Source organism: Cygnus atratus, chromosome 3 (assembly GCF_013377495.2).
Source record: "Cygnus atratus isolate AKBS03 ecotype Queensland, Australia chromosome 3, CAtr_DNAZoo_HiC_assembly, whole genome shotgun sequence".
Lineage (NCBI taxonomy): Eukaryota > Metazoa > Chordata > Aves > Anseriformes > Anatidae > Cygnus > Cygnus atratus.
The window spans coordinates 65,056,604-65,071,174 of NC_066364.1; the positions used below are offsets into that span (position 1 = coordinate 65,056,604).

Sequence of the window (14,571 nt, forward strand, 5' to 3'; positions counted from 1 at the left end):
TGTTGGACACAACTTGTACAAAAGTTTCAGATTTGCTCAAATATTTAGGAAAAAGGGTGGGTAAGGAAGACAAGAGAATGGTCTGTTTGGAGAGCACCACTTTTATACGATCAAATCATGACATCAGTAGGTTTTTAGAAGCTAAGTGCTTACCTTGTGAAACATGACTTTGTACCAAGCGTGCATGAGATCACTGCTTTCCAAAAGAAATAGTAACCTACTTTGGGGAACACAAGGCAGAAAAGCGTATTGCTATTCTTTGACTCATACTTCCTCTTGTGTGGATGAATATATTATGATAATATTTTACTTCTTTTTTTAGCACTTTTTTTTTTAGCACTTTTACTTCTTCTGTACTTTTCTTCAGACAGGTCTCATAGGTCTTTCTTTAAAAGTGCTTTAAACAGAGCATGTGGCAGCGGTGATCTGTGCCAGAAGCACGGGAGAACCCAACTGCTATCTAGCAGCCAGTACCACCGCCCTACAACCACTGACAAAAGGAGCCTTGTATCTCTGCGATTAGGGTAATTTTTCCCAAATCTTAAATATAATCCAGAAACCCAGTTCTCATATCTAAGGTCGATGGGGAACATTCCTTAGGTGCAAGGTTCAGGAGTTTTTTAGCTGCATATTCCTTACAATACAGGATTGTATCAAAGGCAGCGCCTTTGATAATGGGCCCGGATCTGGTTGTATACCAGATATTAACCACGCAGAAAAATGCCGTGTATTCAGTCACCCTCTCAAAACAACCCAAACTGTCCTGCGCACACATTCTCTCTTCTATTATCACATCACGTCAACATTTTTTTTCCATTTTAGTTGTTTCCAGTACAACATATGTGGTGCTTTTAAGTTCAAGGTAAGCCTCTTTCTCTCATTTCATTCTATAAACAGAGGCTGTGTGGTGTTTATGCCTCGTGATTTAGAAAGCCCTGCCCATTAATTTTCAGATTTGGGATGAGTTTCAGACCAGAGAGCAAGAGGCAGTGTAATAACACATTCATGTGAAGGAAGGAGAACATTTTCGTTTACCTGAAAGACTAAGGGTTGTTTTTTTACTATTTTCTGTACATTTTTATAAGTCTCGTAAAAATGGCATTGGGCAATAAATCTCAAAAATTCTTCTTCTTGTCAGCAGCTTTATGACAAACTGACTTAGACTGAGTAGTCTGAAGTGACACTGAATGTGAACCAGTTCAAACCAGCGTCCTCAGTGGGGTTCCTCAGTACAACACCAGCCATGAACTGGAGAAGTGCTAGGCCATGTAGGAGAAGGAGCAATCTGGCTAAGAAGCCGAGCTGCTTCACAGCCCTGCAGTTTATTTGCATCTATATGGTGAGTGCAGAGTGAACAGCATTGCTTTTCTTGAAAGGAAAGGAGTTCTCCAGGAAGAACTGTTATTTCTGTCAGCACTGCTGGGAAGGGGGGGCTGGCTAAATAGCACAGAGCGTGTAAGTGAGGGGAACAGACCAGAAAAGAGAAGTGCTGAGGAAATACCGTGGTTTAAAGTCATTTGAACAACTGTTTTGGTATGCTGTATTATTCCTAATGCACCAGTTAAACCCACGGACAAGTAAGCAGAGAGGCTTTCATTTGGCTTGCTTGTCAGTATTTGTTTTTTTGACAATTTGACTTGTTTGTTTAGGTGTGCCGTTCTGCTCCAGTAAAAAAGATATTGCATTGCGTTTATAAAAAGATTTGCTTGTACTTCTAACCCTTGCCATGGCTGCTGTTAACATGCAAACCATAAGGGGAGTTTGAGGTTGGCTAAGGACGATCCATTCCTACCCCAGAGTGCAGAAGGCTTGGATTGCACTGTCTGTAGTCTTCGTGCAATCTCTGCTGGTGTGAGGACTGCTCATAGCACACGTGGCAGAAGCGTTCACCCCACATAGGTGGGCAGGCTAGTCTAGAGCTCCCTGACCCTGCTGATTGAAGGCTGCAGGAATTACAGCTGAACTCATTTTAAGACTGTTATCCTGCTCGTACTCCAGGGAGTGAGGCTCAAAAATTGCAGGGCAGAAGGGGGGTGAGAAACCAGTGTTCCCTGTGGTCTGTGCTCTGTTCCTAGGACGTTTGCTGGCTTTTGGTTCCAGCTACTGTTCAGGAGTTCCCGATACCCCAGGTGGGAGGGGGTGAGCACAGCACCTGGGCAGGCCTGAATAATCCCAGCAGCATGGTTAGAGCAAGGGGGGGGTGAGGGGGAGCGGAAAGGGGGCTCATGAGTGTGGCTGGAAGAGTTTCCCGCGCCTTCCACTGCCTTTACCCGTACTCTTTGTTGCTACCCCTCCCTTCTCCCCGCTTTGTTCTCTGCTGCTTTCTGTCCTGTCACTCCCCTGGTCTTTACTTTTTGTTATTAGTGATCCTGGCGCACGGGGAGAGCGGCGTCTTGGCCATCCCTGCAGTTCCTTCCTGTGGCTTTTAAAAAGATGGGCGCAACAACAGCTTTCATGTGCTTTTCTTTCAGAGTAGCTTTCGCTGCATATTTTGGTAGGAGTTCAGCTGAATTCTCTCTTTACTCCTTCCAGAAACTGGAAATAAACTTCATCTGGGCCTGGAGATTTATTGCAAACTACACAGAAGGGCCAGAACTGGTGCAGAGCTTTTCCACATGGAAAGACTGATGCAGAGAGCTCATAGTGTGCCCAAATAAAAGCAGAGATGCTCCGTGAGCCTAAAATGCCTCCTAGACGAGAGGGTAACTAAAGCTTGGTTCAGTCCTAGCAGCTCAGAAGGCTGACCGGGCCAGCAGCCACCTCACACAGCCGCTCTTGCAGGGCGCAGAGCAGAGCCCAAAGGCTTTGGAGGATCTTTGGCTGCACACGGGGCCGGCCAAGGTGCCCTTGCACCCTGGGGCTGAGGGGAAGCAGACCGAGGTGACACACGTCCGCCCTGTCTTTCCCCATGCCGGAGAAAGGTTTATTACTAATCATTTTTATTACAGACACTAACACTAGATAATTACAATATGAATGCAGTAGCTCATTCAGAGAAGAGTGGTGCCAGACAGCACCTACAAACACAGCTTTTCTGAACTCTTCTAGGAACTGTTCTAGACCCTCAATCCCCTCTGAAACCAGCGCAGTCCTCACAAGTTGCCCTTTCCTCATGATGGATTTGCACCACGTTAGAATAGATGCCACACATCCAAGCTGGAGGTTTATGTTGCACCATAGCATTCTTTAGCTAGCAACTTCCTCTTACTGATCGTGAATTTGGTTTAAATTTTGGGAGACTTTCTTGGACACTTATTTTTTTATTTATTTATTTTTTAATCCCCTCCTCTTCTCCTTTCTGCCAAGAGTTAAGGCTGTGTTTATAAGCAGTAGCTAGCCTGGCACTAGTTCTTACTAGTAAAGCTTATCTAGTGCCAAGTAAACACAAGCATGTGCAAGCTAGGGAAGAAGCTTTCTATTCCTACCTCCTTCTCAAAGGTTTGTCTTAGATGAAAAAGTCCCTGCTGTACGTTTGGTAGGTGCAATTGGGGAACAGCCAGGGAAGTGTCGCTGTTTAAACAGGGAAGACAAATGAAGAGCTTCCTTCCTTCTCATCTTTCTTTGTAGGCAGGATGAATCCTGAGCGGTGCAGTCCCGTGGAGCAGGATCAGATGGACCCTCCTGGGGCAGGGTCAAGCTCCACAGCTCCCCCCGACAGCAAGTTGTGTGGTTTGTATTTTGCTACTACAGCGCAACAGATGCTGTATTTAACTTCTTCTCTTCCAGCTGTTTAGTTTTTAAACAAAATCTGAGCTTAGAAATAATAGTCAGCTAGTCACAAACTAATCATCAGTTAGAAAGCTGTCCCTGACCCCTGTACAGCCCCCACTTCTGAGGTGCCTTCCCCTTTGGCAATAGTTTAACTATTTGGTGAATCATTGTGTTATTGGATGCACCAAATTTGATGAGATCCTGGGTCTGGCTTGGAAAGAATTTCACTAAAAATAATAAAATAGATGAACAGTGGATAAACAGGGGGTCTTGTTCTGGGCTTCCGAAGGTCTGTGCTTCCAGCATGTCATTAGGAATTATAGTGGCAGCTAAGAAAAAAGTGGGTGGGGAGAGGAGGATTCTCATATAAACATTTCAAGGGACTTTGAGAAATGCCAGTAAATATTTCAGGTTCCTAGTACAGTTGTGACTGCAGGTATTATGATAAGGAACCTTAAGCCTAACCAAAGCCCTCCACATAGCCCTACAGAATGGTGAGAACATACCAACAACCATGTCCTTCTGCCCTATGAGACATGGGACCTCAGACATGCTGGCAAAGTGAGTCTAGTGCAATTTACATTAGGCATGCAAAAAATTTTCACAAGTCCAGAAAAGACTAGATGAGCAGACAATGCACAAGGATCACATGGGAGCAGGGAGGTCCTCTTCCCCAAAAACACGTAAAGCAGAGAGGTAAACAGAATGAAGGGATGCATTTTACTTAACTTTTTCAGTTCATAGATAGTTCAGCTCTTTTTAATTCTATCTAGATTTACAAATATTACAAAGAGTTTGTGATTTGTTGAGCTAGGCTTGAAACAGAAATATTATTTGCTAATCATTTTAACCTGATTATTGTCCTAGGGTAATTCATAGTCCTAGGAGACCTTATTGCCCTCTACAACTACCTGAAATGGTTGGCCTCTTCTTGCAGATACTTAGTGATAGGACTAGAGGGAATGGCCTCAACTTGTGCCAGTGGAGGTTCAGGCTGGAAATGAGGAGACATTTCTTCTCAGAAAGAGCAGTCAGGCATTGAAATGGGTTGTCCAGGGAGGTGGTGGCGTCACCATCCCTGGGGGTGTTCAAGGAAAGGTTGGACATGGTGCTTAGGGACATGGTTTAGTGGGCGACAGTGGTAGTAGGGGGATGATTGGACCAGATGGTCGAGAAGGTCTTTTTCAACCTTAATGATTCTAACCCCTATGATTCTAAGATGCCACCACTCTGTTATACAAAGGACTATAGAGTACAACATTGAGTACCTTAACTGACCTTGAGTACCTTAAGCAACCTAGTTATCTTGATGTGATTACAAATCTGAAAGCCTGCTACTTAGCTTCTGCATTAGAAGTACCATTGTGTTTAACATCCTGTTTTATCCACAAATGTAACAATTTTTTTTTTGAACGGACTGATCTTCTACTATAATTGATTACAAATGAAAGGGTAGCCCCTCAAATTATAAAGGTCCCCTTTTCAGTCCTTTTATCCTCTCCTTTAGCCCAGAAAGAATAAGAGCGTGCTCTTGACAGTCCCTATCATGTAAACTCCGGTCCGCTGCCTTGCTATTTTCGAGGTGCCTGTGGGTGACCAACTTCATTAGTCACTGAGGCATCATGTAATTGCAGGTGGATGTGGGTGGACACTATGACAAGCAATTTAATAGGTACTTTTTGCATGTGTCAGAAACTTTACCATTACAAACCATCAGGAGCTCTGGAGTTCTTCTCCTTCAGCTGAAGGGGTAGAGAGGGTGAGGAGGTGCCCCAGGCACCTTTCTGTCCCAGGATACTTTTGGTTTTGGTAACATGCTGTGCTCTTCCTTCCCTGCACCAAGTGCCATGTTTACAGACACAGCCTTTCTGTTGTCACCCCTCTATGTACACGGGCCTGCACAGCCCACCTTCTCCACAACTCCAAAACCAGGGCCACCCCTTCTTTTTTTATCCCAACAGCTTAAGCACACCCCTTCCAGGTAGTGCAGCACAAAGATGTTTTCCTAAGAAACGTATCATGGCTGAAAGTGCATAAAAGGGCTCCAAAGTGTAGTTATTTCTGGCAGGAACCTGTACAGCTAAAAGTTAACCATTGCCCTCTCTCACTATTTCTGGCCTGCCTTTGGGCAAATCTTTTCAGGAATCCCTAAAAAGGATGTCAGAACCCTAAAAGAGACTATTTATTTATTTTACTCCGGAGTCACAGACTTGCTCTGCCTCTCCAACGGCTTCAGGCAACACTCTTCCACTGCTGTGGCCAACCCTCTTCTGAGCTGCCTGATGACAAATACCCTCTTTTGCAGCCCTCCTTCCCTTTTACCAATTCTGCTACGTGGTCAAAGAACCTGCCTGGTTACTTGCTTGCTTGGCAGGTCTGCTTTCCAAGTTGATGCCTTTCTTTGCCACACTCGCTGCACAGCCTTGTCAGCCCACTGGGACTGCTCAGCATCCTTACCTAGCACAAGCACTGCGCCTTGCTGCATATATGCATACAGATACGCCGTGTGTCCTCTGTTCCTCTGGGCCAGTGCCTTGGGGGCAGGATCAAAACTGAAAAGTAACCCAACCACATAGTACTTCTGTAATACTTTTTAAAAGTCTCCACAATCTATATACACATTTTAATTGTATTCTATTATATTTTTAGCAAAAAGTATGTCTTGGAATAACAGTCAAATTATTTGCTGTTATTTTTTCAAGGCAGGAGGAGAGAGATGTTTCAAAGACAAACTATACTAATGAAGAATAACAGTTTTAGATCTGCATCTGCTGAGATTCAATTGCAACAGAAGGTAATGCCAATTAAAAGTGACCTCGAATTGATAAATATTTGTGAAGACAAAATAAGTTCATTAGCAAATGATTTTAAAAAGTGCAAGTGTCTAAAGGCAGCAGGTACAAGAGGAAAACTAAGGGAAGCAAAAGTGTGCTGTTATGATCATACAATAAATAATACACCACCTTGCTTCAGCCCTAACTGAAAAATTGGACTTATTGAAACGTATTTTAACAGAAGAATATAGCCACAGACCAGAATCAGGAAAGCACAGTGTTTAGTAAACATGACATAGCTGGATTTAGATTGACTGGACCTGATTCAATAAAACTTGTCAAGTCTATCTTGAAGTAACTACTTGTTATCTGTGTAGATGACAGGAACCTGGAGTTCAAAAAGAACTCCAGGAAGATGGTAGATATGCAAGCAGTAATCTGAAGGAAGGCAAAAAATATATATATATTTTTAAAAAAATGATAGTTTAAGAAAACACGACCAATTAGGACAGATTAAAAGGCCAAGAAATTAAAAATCAGTAAACACATTGTTTATGAAATAAGGAAATTGTCAGCTTAAATTCAGTACACCAAGGATGCTAGAACAGTACTTAAACAATTGATGTGCAAATAGCCATAGGATAAAAAGGTTAAAAAAAAAAAAAGGCTTATCTGAGTTTGTTGAGAAGAATCAATGTAAACAGTCAACTTCCTCAGACTAGTCTTCTAGTCAAACTAAAAGCAGGGAATATAGAAGTACAATACAGAAGGGTTTTAGTACTAATTTTGAGAGATTACCCACATTCAAGTGTTATAAGAAACTTAAAGGAATATATTCTAAACATGACGACTACCAGGAAGGTGTAAAACAAGCTTAGAATTGACTTACTTGGAATATAATTATTAATAAACTTATCAAAAGCAAAAAAAAACAAAACTCAGTTTGGTCTGGGTTGAAGAGAGAGACAGAACTGAATATCGTAAACTGAAAACATGGCTGGGAATTACAGTTCATTTGTTCTAGTTGCACAAAGCTCTATACATACTATATGAACTCTGTATGGAAGTTACCCAGCCAGGCAGCAACACAGAGCAACACAGGAGTTAATACCATAAACTGATGAGACAGCAGGAGGTGAGAACTACAGTCCTCATTCTGGCATGTATTAACGGTGCTTGCACAAGGAAGAGGACAGATCTCACCGTATGTATCACAGAAAAGTTTCAGGAAGACTCCTTTTTGTTTGTTTGTTTCATGCACCCCTGGGAAGAGAGGTGATACACATTGATAGGAGGGAAGAATTACTAAAACAGAATGGTTTATGTTAAACAGATTGCTGAAGGGATATAGCAAGACATCTAGTACGTAAGAATTATTAGACATTAACTGTTCTAGCTGAAAAAAATAAAGCTTTAAGGTAGCATTTTACATATGCACAACTTACGTAAGTGATGGATGTAAGGGAAATCTTTCTAAGTGATAACATGCTGGTCTACTGAAAAGGGCTATGCTGGCATGTTCTGGAATCCCCGTATTATAAAGTGTGTGTCTATGACTCATATGTCCTTTAAAATAGTCTGGCTATAATTGATACTGTCATAGTATGGAACCTACAGCTTGATCTCCAGCCAGTCTGTATGTTTCTAATTCTATAAGGTCGGTTTTTTTAGGGATTCTTTAGACAGAAAAAAAGTTTTTTTTTTCCTGCTGAACACATTACCTCTACTGTTCCATGCTTGTTTGCAATTTTATTAGTGTCATTAGTGCTAATTATACAAGAAGAGTTACAGAAAAATGTGGAGAGTACATAGAGCGTAGAAAACAACCAATTCTAAAGCTGCAGATAACTCACCTTCCCCTGGCACATGCTCGCCCATCTCAGCGTGAAGCACTGAGGCAGGCAGAAGCTGCAGTAGCAGGATGCTCGCCGTCCTTTGCTTCCAGCAGACGGATGCACACCACAAGGCTGTGGAGTGCTTTTGGCCCATCCAGACTGCCTGGTGTACTTCAAACTACACCCCAGGAGATGCAGCTCCTTTCTTTACAAGGCTGTTAGTCTGAACCATCATGCTGCACTGTGCAAAACTGATTTTGGTAGCAGTAGAACAGATGTATATTATTTCATCGTAATGTACAGTATAAAGTGTAGGATAGTGTAGGAGTATAAAGTGTAGGATAAGGTACTATTTGCTGAAGAACTTTGTCATTGAAAACAAATTGCTCAGTAATGTCCAAGTTCCAGTGTTCATGCAAAGCTAAGCCTCGTTATAACATGAAAGAATATTCTAATTGCAATACAGCAAGTACTCTTCCAAAAAAAAACATCATACATTGCAACAAGTCTACTGCTGCAGTCTAATCCCCACACGGTAGGTGTTGCTGCAGACAAGAAATACATGTAGCACTTCCTTTAGTACAGCTAATTTTTTATTGTTAAATAATGAACTTTGTAACGGAATAAACTATTAAGAAATTAAACCAAACAGCTAAGGCATTTGACATGTTTTACAGTCACTGGGATGGCGTCACTGTTTGGATATACCTTACCTTTCAGGAAAAGTGTAAATCAGGAAACAGTTTTAAGGCTTTTTGCTACTCCAGAGATTAATTATTCAGTTATGACAAATGAAATACTGAAGGGCACTGCTCAAGTCTTACTGTAAATTGTTTTTGTTTTATGACTGCGTCTTCAGAGCGAAGATTTTCTGTTGCTCCCAAATCACTCAACTTAACTATGCCACTATTCATGTCTAATTAAAAAAACAACTACCAAAGACAATCTAATTTCTATTCTGGGTCAACACCATGCTGACACAAAGCCAGGAATACACAGCAGCACTGTGCTCTCCTACTTATTTGCAGTCAGGAGGGCTCCATCAACCACGAGCTGGGCTGACCTGAATAATGAAAGCTTACAACACACGCATAGCTTTTGCTGTTTGGCAGTCAACTAGCACTATTATACCATTATGTTCTGATGCCTGCTTGAGGGAAGGCACATGGACGCTTTCTCATTCTTCCACTAGCCAGTGCCCATAAGCTGATGAAAAGCTTATAAAGAGGCTTTGCTTCATTCTGCATCACCCTGTTAAAAAGCAATGTGGTGATTTAAAAGAAAAAAAAATAGTCTTGTGGGTATACATAAATATTTATTATCATTTACTTCATTTTACTAGAAGTCCTTAAACAGTTTTTCTTTTTTTGCCAAAACGTTGCATCTCTGACACAGTTGCTACTATCATAGCTTCCCTGCACTGGGAATGCACAGCTTACACTTAAATTTCAAAACAATCTATTCAAGATAAAGAACCTTCAACTGTAGTGCATATGGAGCTATTCAAAGATTGGTAAAAAAGACCCCCCGTTCCCCCTCCCAAATTGAGAATCTGTTACAAAGAGATTTCCTTACCAAAAAGTGAATATACAAAAGCTAAAAAAAAATGCTGGCTTGAAAAAGTGATTTCAGGATTTACTGTACACATTGTAACAATTTATTATATAAGCTGCTTCTACATGCAAGCAGATCTTACATTTGGTGTAAAACATTTATACACATTCTTTACAATTTGTACATATTTAAATGGCTGTATCAAACAACACTGCGCTATGGAATTTTGGAAGCAAACAACTAAAATTGGGAGGGGGAAAAGACAAGGTTTATAAAACGTGAACAAGACCCGTGACACTGAAAAGCATCTGGACTTAGGCTTAAGTCTTGCTTGTTTTGGTTTCAGGTTATTCAGGCAGACCTAGATTTTCCTTCTAGCACACAAAAATAACACCAATGCAAAATAGAGTAAGGCAACTATTCAGCCAGCAGACTGTACCCGTCACTTAGAATGGCTTGTGGGAAAATGCCTTTGCTTTAAAGTTAGTTTTTTGCTAAAATGTTTATGTTCTAGGCACATTTTTAGCAAAAATTGCACTTTGGCTTTTCTGATTGCTTATGACATTAAATGAATTACTGTAGTTGGTGCCCATTTCGAACAGGACTGGGGCTGGGGTTTTTGGTCAAAAAAGCCCAGGCCTCAAGTGATATTTCAGTAGTAAGAAAGATGGCAGTGGGGCACTTGATAAGAGACGATCAAAGCACAGAGTCTGTGTGATAACTGATGTTATTCAGTACCTTTGTCACCTTTTAGTTCATATTAGAAGGTAACAAAAGTAAACCCAAGCCAACAGCATACCATACTGCTTTGTGAAAACCTGAGCTCTGTTGGAATCTGGGGACTTCTATCAGTTTGTGTTATATGTGACAGTGTCCCCTTTACTGAAAGGCTTAAAACTCTCTAAGAGGTACAGCACTGAAGAACACCAGTGCCTTATGGCATAACATTGCGTAGGTGTCAAAATGCAGGCATGGAAAACTGTTTTTCACACCTTCTTGAATGGCTCTATGTTTGTACTTTGTCTTTTTACACAGTGCATAGCATGAAAGGAGGAGCCTTGATATAAGCTCTGAGGTGTTGTGCCACAAGAACAAAGTTTAGTTATAAGGAAAAGAAGAAAGGGGAGAATGAATGATATTTACTAGAAGTCATAATGGGACTTCTCACTATGACCCATGCCATGGCTGCATGTGGGAAGCAAAACAGAACAAGTGTTTCAGGAGATTATCATGAACATGTACCAGAAACATATACAAATATAATTCCTCCAGGCTACTGAATTGCTAGAGAGAAAAACTGAATATAATGAGCAGTAAAGTCATTTTCTGAGGCTTGTCTACTTCCCCACTTAAAACTGTAATTCTGACACTGATGAAGGGATTGTGGAAAAACATCTGAGAGATGCAAGTCTTCATGAAGTCCATGGCAACAAACCAGTTAGATCCCTACAACTGACAGCATTTTCTTGCTGTTTTTACTTAAATAATGATACAAAGGGTAGAGCATTCAAGATAAAAAAGAATCTTATCTTATGGATTGAGGCTGATAAAGTAAACATTTTAAATAATTCATTTTTTCCCCACAACTGTTATTTTTTGGCTGGCAAAGGCTAACAAGTTTATTGGCATTGCCCCCAAATCAGAAAAGCACTTCGGGGTTGTTCTTCATTGTTGGCTACTCGTTATTCTCTACATCACAGGAAAGCGGCTGAGTGCCTGCCTCAGCTTCTGTGCAATCTGAAACAAAGAAACAGAACATATTTAATATGTAGTCACTTTACCCTATGCAGAAACAAGATTTCAGGCTGAGATTAAACAGATTGTTCCCTTGTCTTCCAAAAATTGTAGTCTTTCCTCAGTACCCTTAATGTGTACAAGACTGACAACACTATGTTCAGCTGCTCTCTTAACACTGCCAGATACAACACGGCATCTGAGCAGGGAGTGCTGTGCAGTCAGTATACTCCAACTCTGACCTGTTGCTGCCTTCTCTTGAAAAGGCCAAATGTCAGAGCTGTCACCAAAAGTGTTGTTTAGTTTGTGGTAATGCATGGCTTTGGTCTTGGAAAGCAATCATCTGTTCAGCAAAAAGATGTAATCAATAAATGTGGTTGGTAATGACTTAAAAGTGTTCCTGTCTTTGATACAAGTTTACAAGCTACCAGCAGTCCTTCAGCAGTTCAACTTGCTCTCACAAGGAAAATAACTGATTTTATTTGTTTTACTACAGATATTCTAGTTCAAAATCCCAGGTGCACTCAGGTATGAGGAAAACTGAAGTAGTAGTCCTTTTTCCTCCTCCAAATTTCGTTGTATTTGTAAGCTACATCTCTCTTCACGTCACAGCACTAACACTGTTGAGATAACCTGGTAGAGCAGAGCAATGAAGCTAAGCTTCTTTCCTGGCTCTGTGTCTAATACAGCTCTTCTTCCAGTTAAGGATCTACTACAAATGGTCGTTACAAATGCGTATGAATTCTCTGCAGCTTATTTTTTTCCTGCGTACTGAGACGCAGGAAGCAGACATGCTGCTATTTCCACATGCAACATGGGCACCAAACAAGGATCTATACAGATTTAACTATTCACTGTCACATTGGAATTATCGCATTAGAAAAATTGTTCTCAAGCTTCATTTAATAAAATACAAAGAACAGTCATAAGAAGCATGTTAAATGAGAACTAAGGTAGCAGGTTTAGTGCTCAGAGTTGACGTGCTTAGTAAGTCACTAAGCCACTCTGATCCCTCACCCAACACATCTATACATCAGGCTTTAAATCTCAGAAGTTTCCCTTTGTCCTTCCAAACCATTCAAATGCTTTATTGCTGTATTCATTGCTGCAGGTCTTATTTACAGCAAATTATCCAAACTCAGTTTTGAAAAATCTGTGTGCACAACACTAAAACAAATTCTTTGTAACTTTAGTACTGGCACTGAAAAAAAGAAAACAACAACAACGCCCACACCCAGAAACACCAAGCTAATATCTAATATCATATAGCCATGTACATAGGAATAGCATCTACAAGAAAATATTTTTTCAATTCATTCTTCTTTCATGTAGGCTTTTTTTTCCTCCTCCTTTTATAATTCTTTTTCAAATATCTGCTCTCTGGGAGAGGTTCATACAGAAAGATGATTAAGTACAGTGAGTATTTCTCATAAAAGTAGCAGCACAGTATGTGCCAGGAAAATGGCACTGAAATACTACATCTTACCGTTTCATAAAACTGTGCCTGCTGCTCCAGATAAAGACGAATGACACTGTTGTAGTCATAAATCCGGTTACTGTGGAAGTGATTCATCTCAGCTGCAATTGGACCCAGAAAGCAAATTATTTAAGAGAAGTGTTCATAATTAGGAACAGTTTCACTCAGCTCAGATTGGTTAGCGTGCAACAAGCTCAGCGTCCAGCCCTGGCAGTATATTTACTGTTCTCATGCTTCCAATCTGTTTTGCCTACAACATTTGCCTACAACACTCAAGTTTTGATGGAACCGTTCATAAAATTGGTAGGGTGTCAATTACTCATGCTAAAATTCAGGCACTTCCTGGATAAAGCCAGGTTCTTGTTATAATACTTTGGTATACAAAGATTTGATAAAGAAAAACAAGCACAATTTTGTCCTGTTGGAGTTAACTGTTTTTCAACCAGCATTTGGTGGCTACAGCCCTCAGATTTCCAAGGCTGTAGTTGTTGTAAGGCAGAGTTATAAATGTTCCAAAAAAAAAAAAAAAAAGGCACAGCCAGTACTGTTTGACCCATTCTTGAGTGCAGCTGTTTCAGTATGAAACTGAGAAACTGCATTACTGGATTTGTAACACTTTCCACTACTTTCTGCATCTCTTGTCAGATCACAGTTTATGGCTGAAATAAAACACTAAATATATTCTGAGATACCAATAGAGGGAGAAAAAACATTTGAGATTGCAACAATCCTGGAGGTCTTTTCTCATGATTACCACTTAAATGAAGTCCTTTTGCATCGCTGTGACCAGGAAGAAAAGGAGGGGAAGGAAAAGGGGAATATTTTTGTTATTTTTTCTTAAATTGGCTTTGTGTTCTGCTCTGACTCTATCCTGTAAAATACTAAATACTCTCAGCTTTAAGTCAGCTAAAGAAGACAGAACTCTCTCAGCAATGAGTAATCCCACTGAAGACTCAGGACACACTTACGGGCCTGGTATCCTGCAGGACTGAACCCTGACTCCTCACTTCCCATTTTTCAGTTGCAGACTATTACATCGCACTTACAACATCTCTAACCTGAAGAGGAGAAGTTCAAAGAACATCCAGGAAATGAAATCTTATCCACAAGAATATTAATCTCAACTGGATCACATCTGATTAAACCATGAGTCAGAAAAACACTTACGCATGTGCTGAAGTGCTTCCTGTATCAGGGCCTGTGCTTTTTCTTTGAGACTCACTGACATTTCAAAATGAAATAACGAGTAGCCCAGGGCGTTTTTGTTCCAAATATCATTTTACTATTGCAGAAGATACATGTTTTGGAATTGCAACTTTTTTTTTTTTTTAAAGGAGGGGGGACAGGACAGTAAAATAACTGCAATTCTAGGAAAACAAAGGTAATAAATAAGAGCTAGGTATTATTATCATTCCTGGTAGAACAAAGATTCTTTGTCAAAGTTTGTTACTTAAGAGATGCCCTTCAGGTCTACAACATTGCCATT

General features: G+C 40.6%; 1 protein-coding gene and 1 long non-coding RNA gene across 4 annotated transcripts in view; one reads left to right on the forward strand and one right to left on the reverse strand.

Moving 5' to 3' along the window:
- Window positions 1-1,145: 1,145 nt before the first annotated feature.
- LOC118243967 (uncharacterized) lies at window positions 1,146-14,564 on the forward strand. 2 transcript variants are annotated; one of them, XR_007708066.1, is made up of 4 exons: window positions 1,146-1,339; window positions 3,568-3,669; window positions 6,414-6,505; window positions 13,731-14,564. It is a non-coding gene; the product is annotated as an uncharacterized LOC118243967 (long non-coding RNA). The 2 variants fall into 2 exon arrangements; XR_004777404.2 differs by having other exon boundaries at window positions 14,107-14,564.
- SNX9 (sorting nexin 9) overlaps window positions 9,616-14,571 on the reverse strand; it is a 61,230-nt gene continuing 56,274 nt past the window's right edge. For both annotated transcript variants that reach the window (XM_035538613.2, XM_035538612.2), the window contains exons 17-18: window positions 13,095-13,186; window positions 9,616-11,611 (exon numbers count right to left, since the gene is read on the reverse strand). In XM_035538613.2, the coding sequence (XP_035394506.1) occupies window positions 11,564-11,611; window positions 13,095-13,186 (140 nt within the window). In that variant the 3' untranslated portion in view covers window positions 9,616-11,563. The remainder of the gene's footprint in view (window positions 11,612-13,094; window positions 13,187-14,571) is intronic.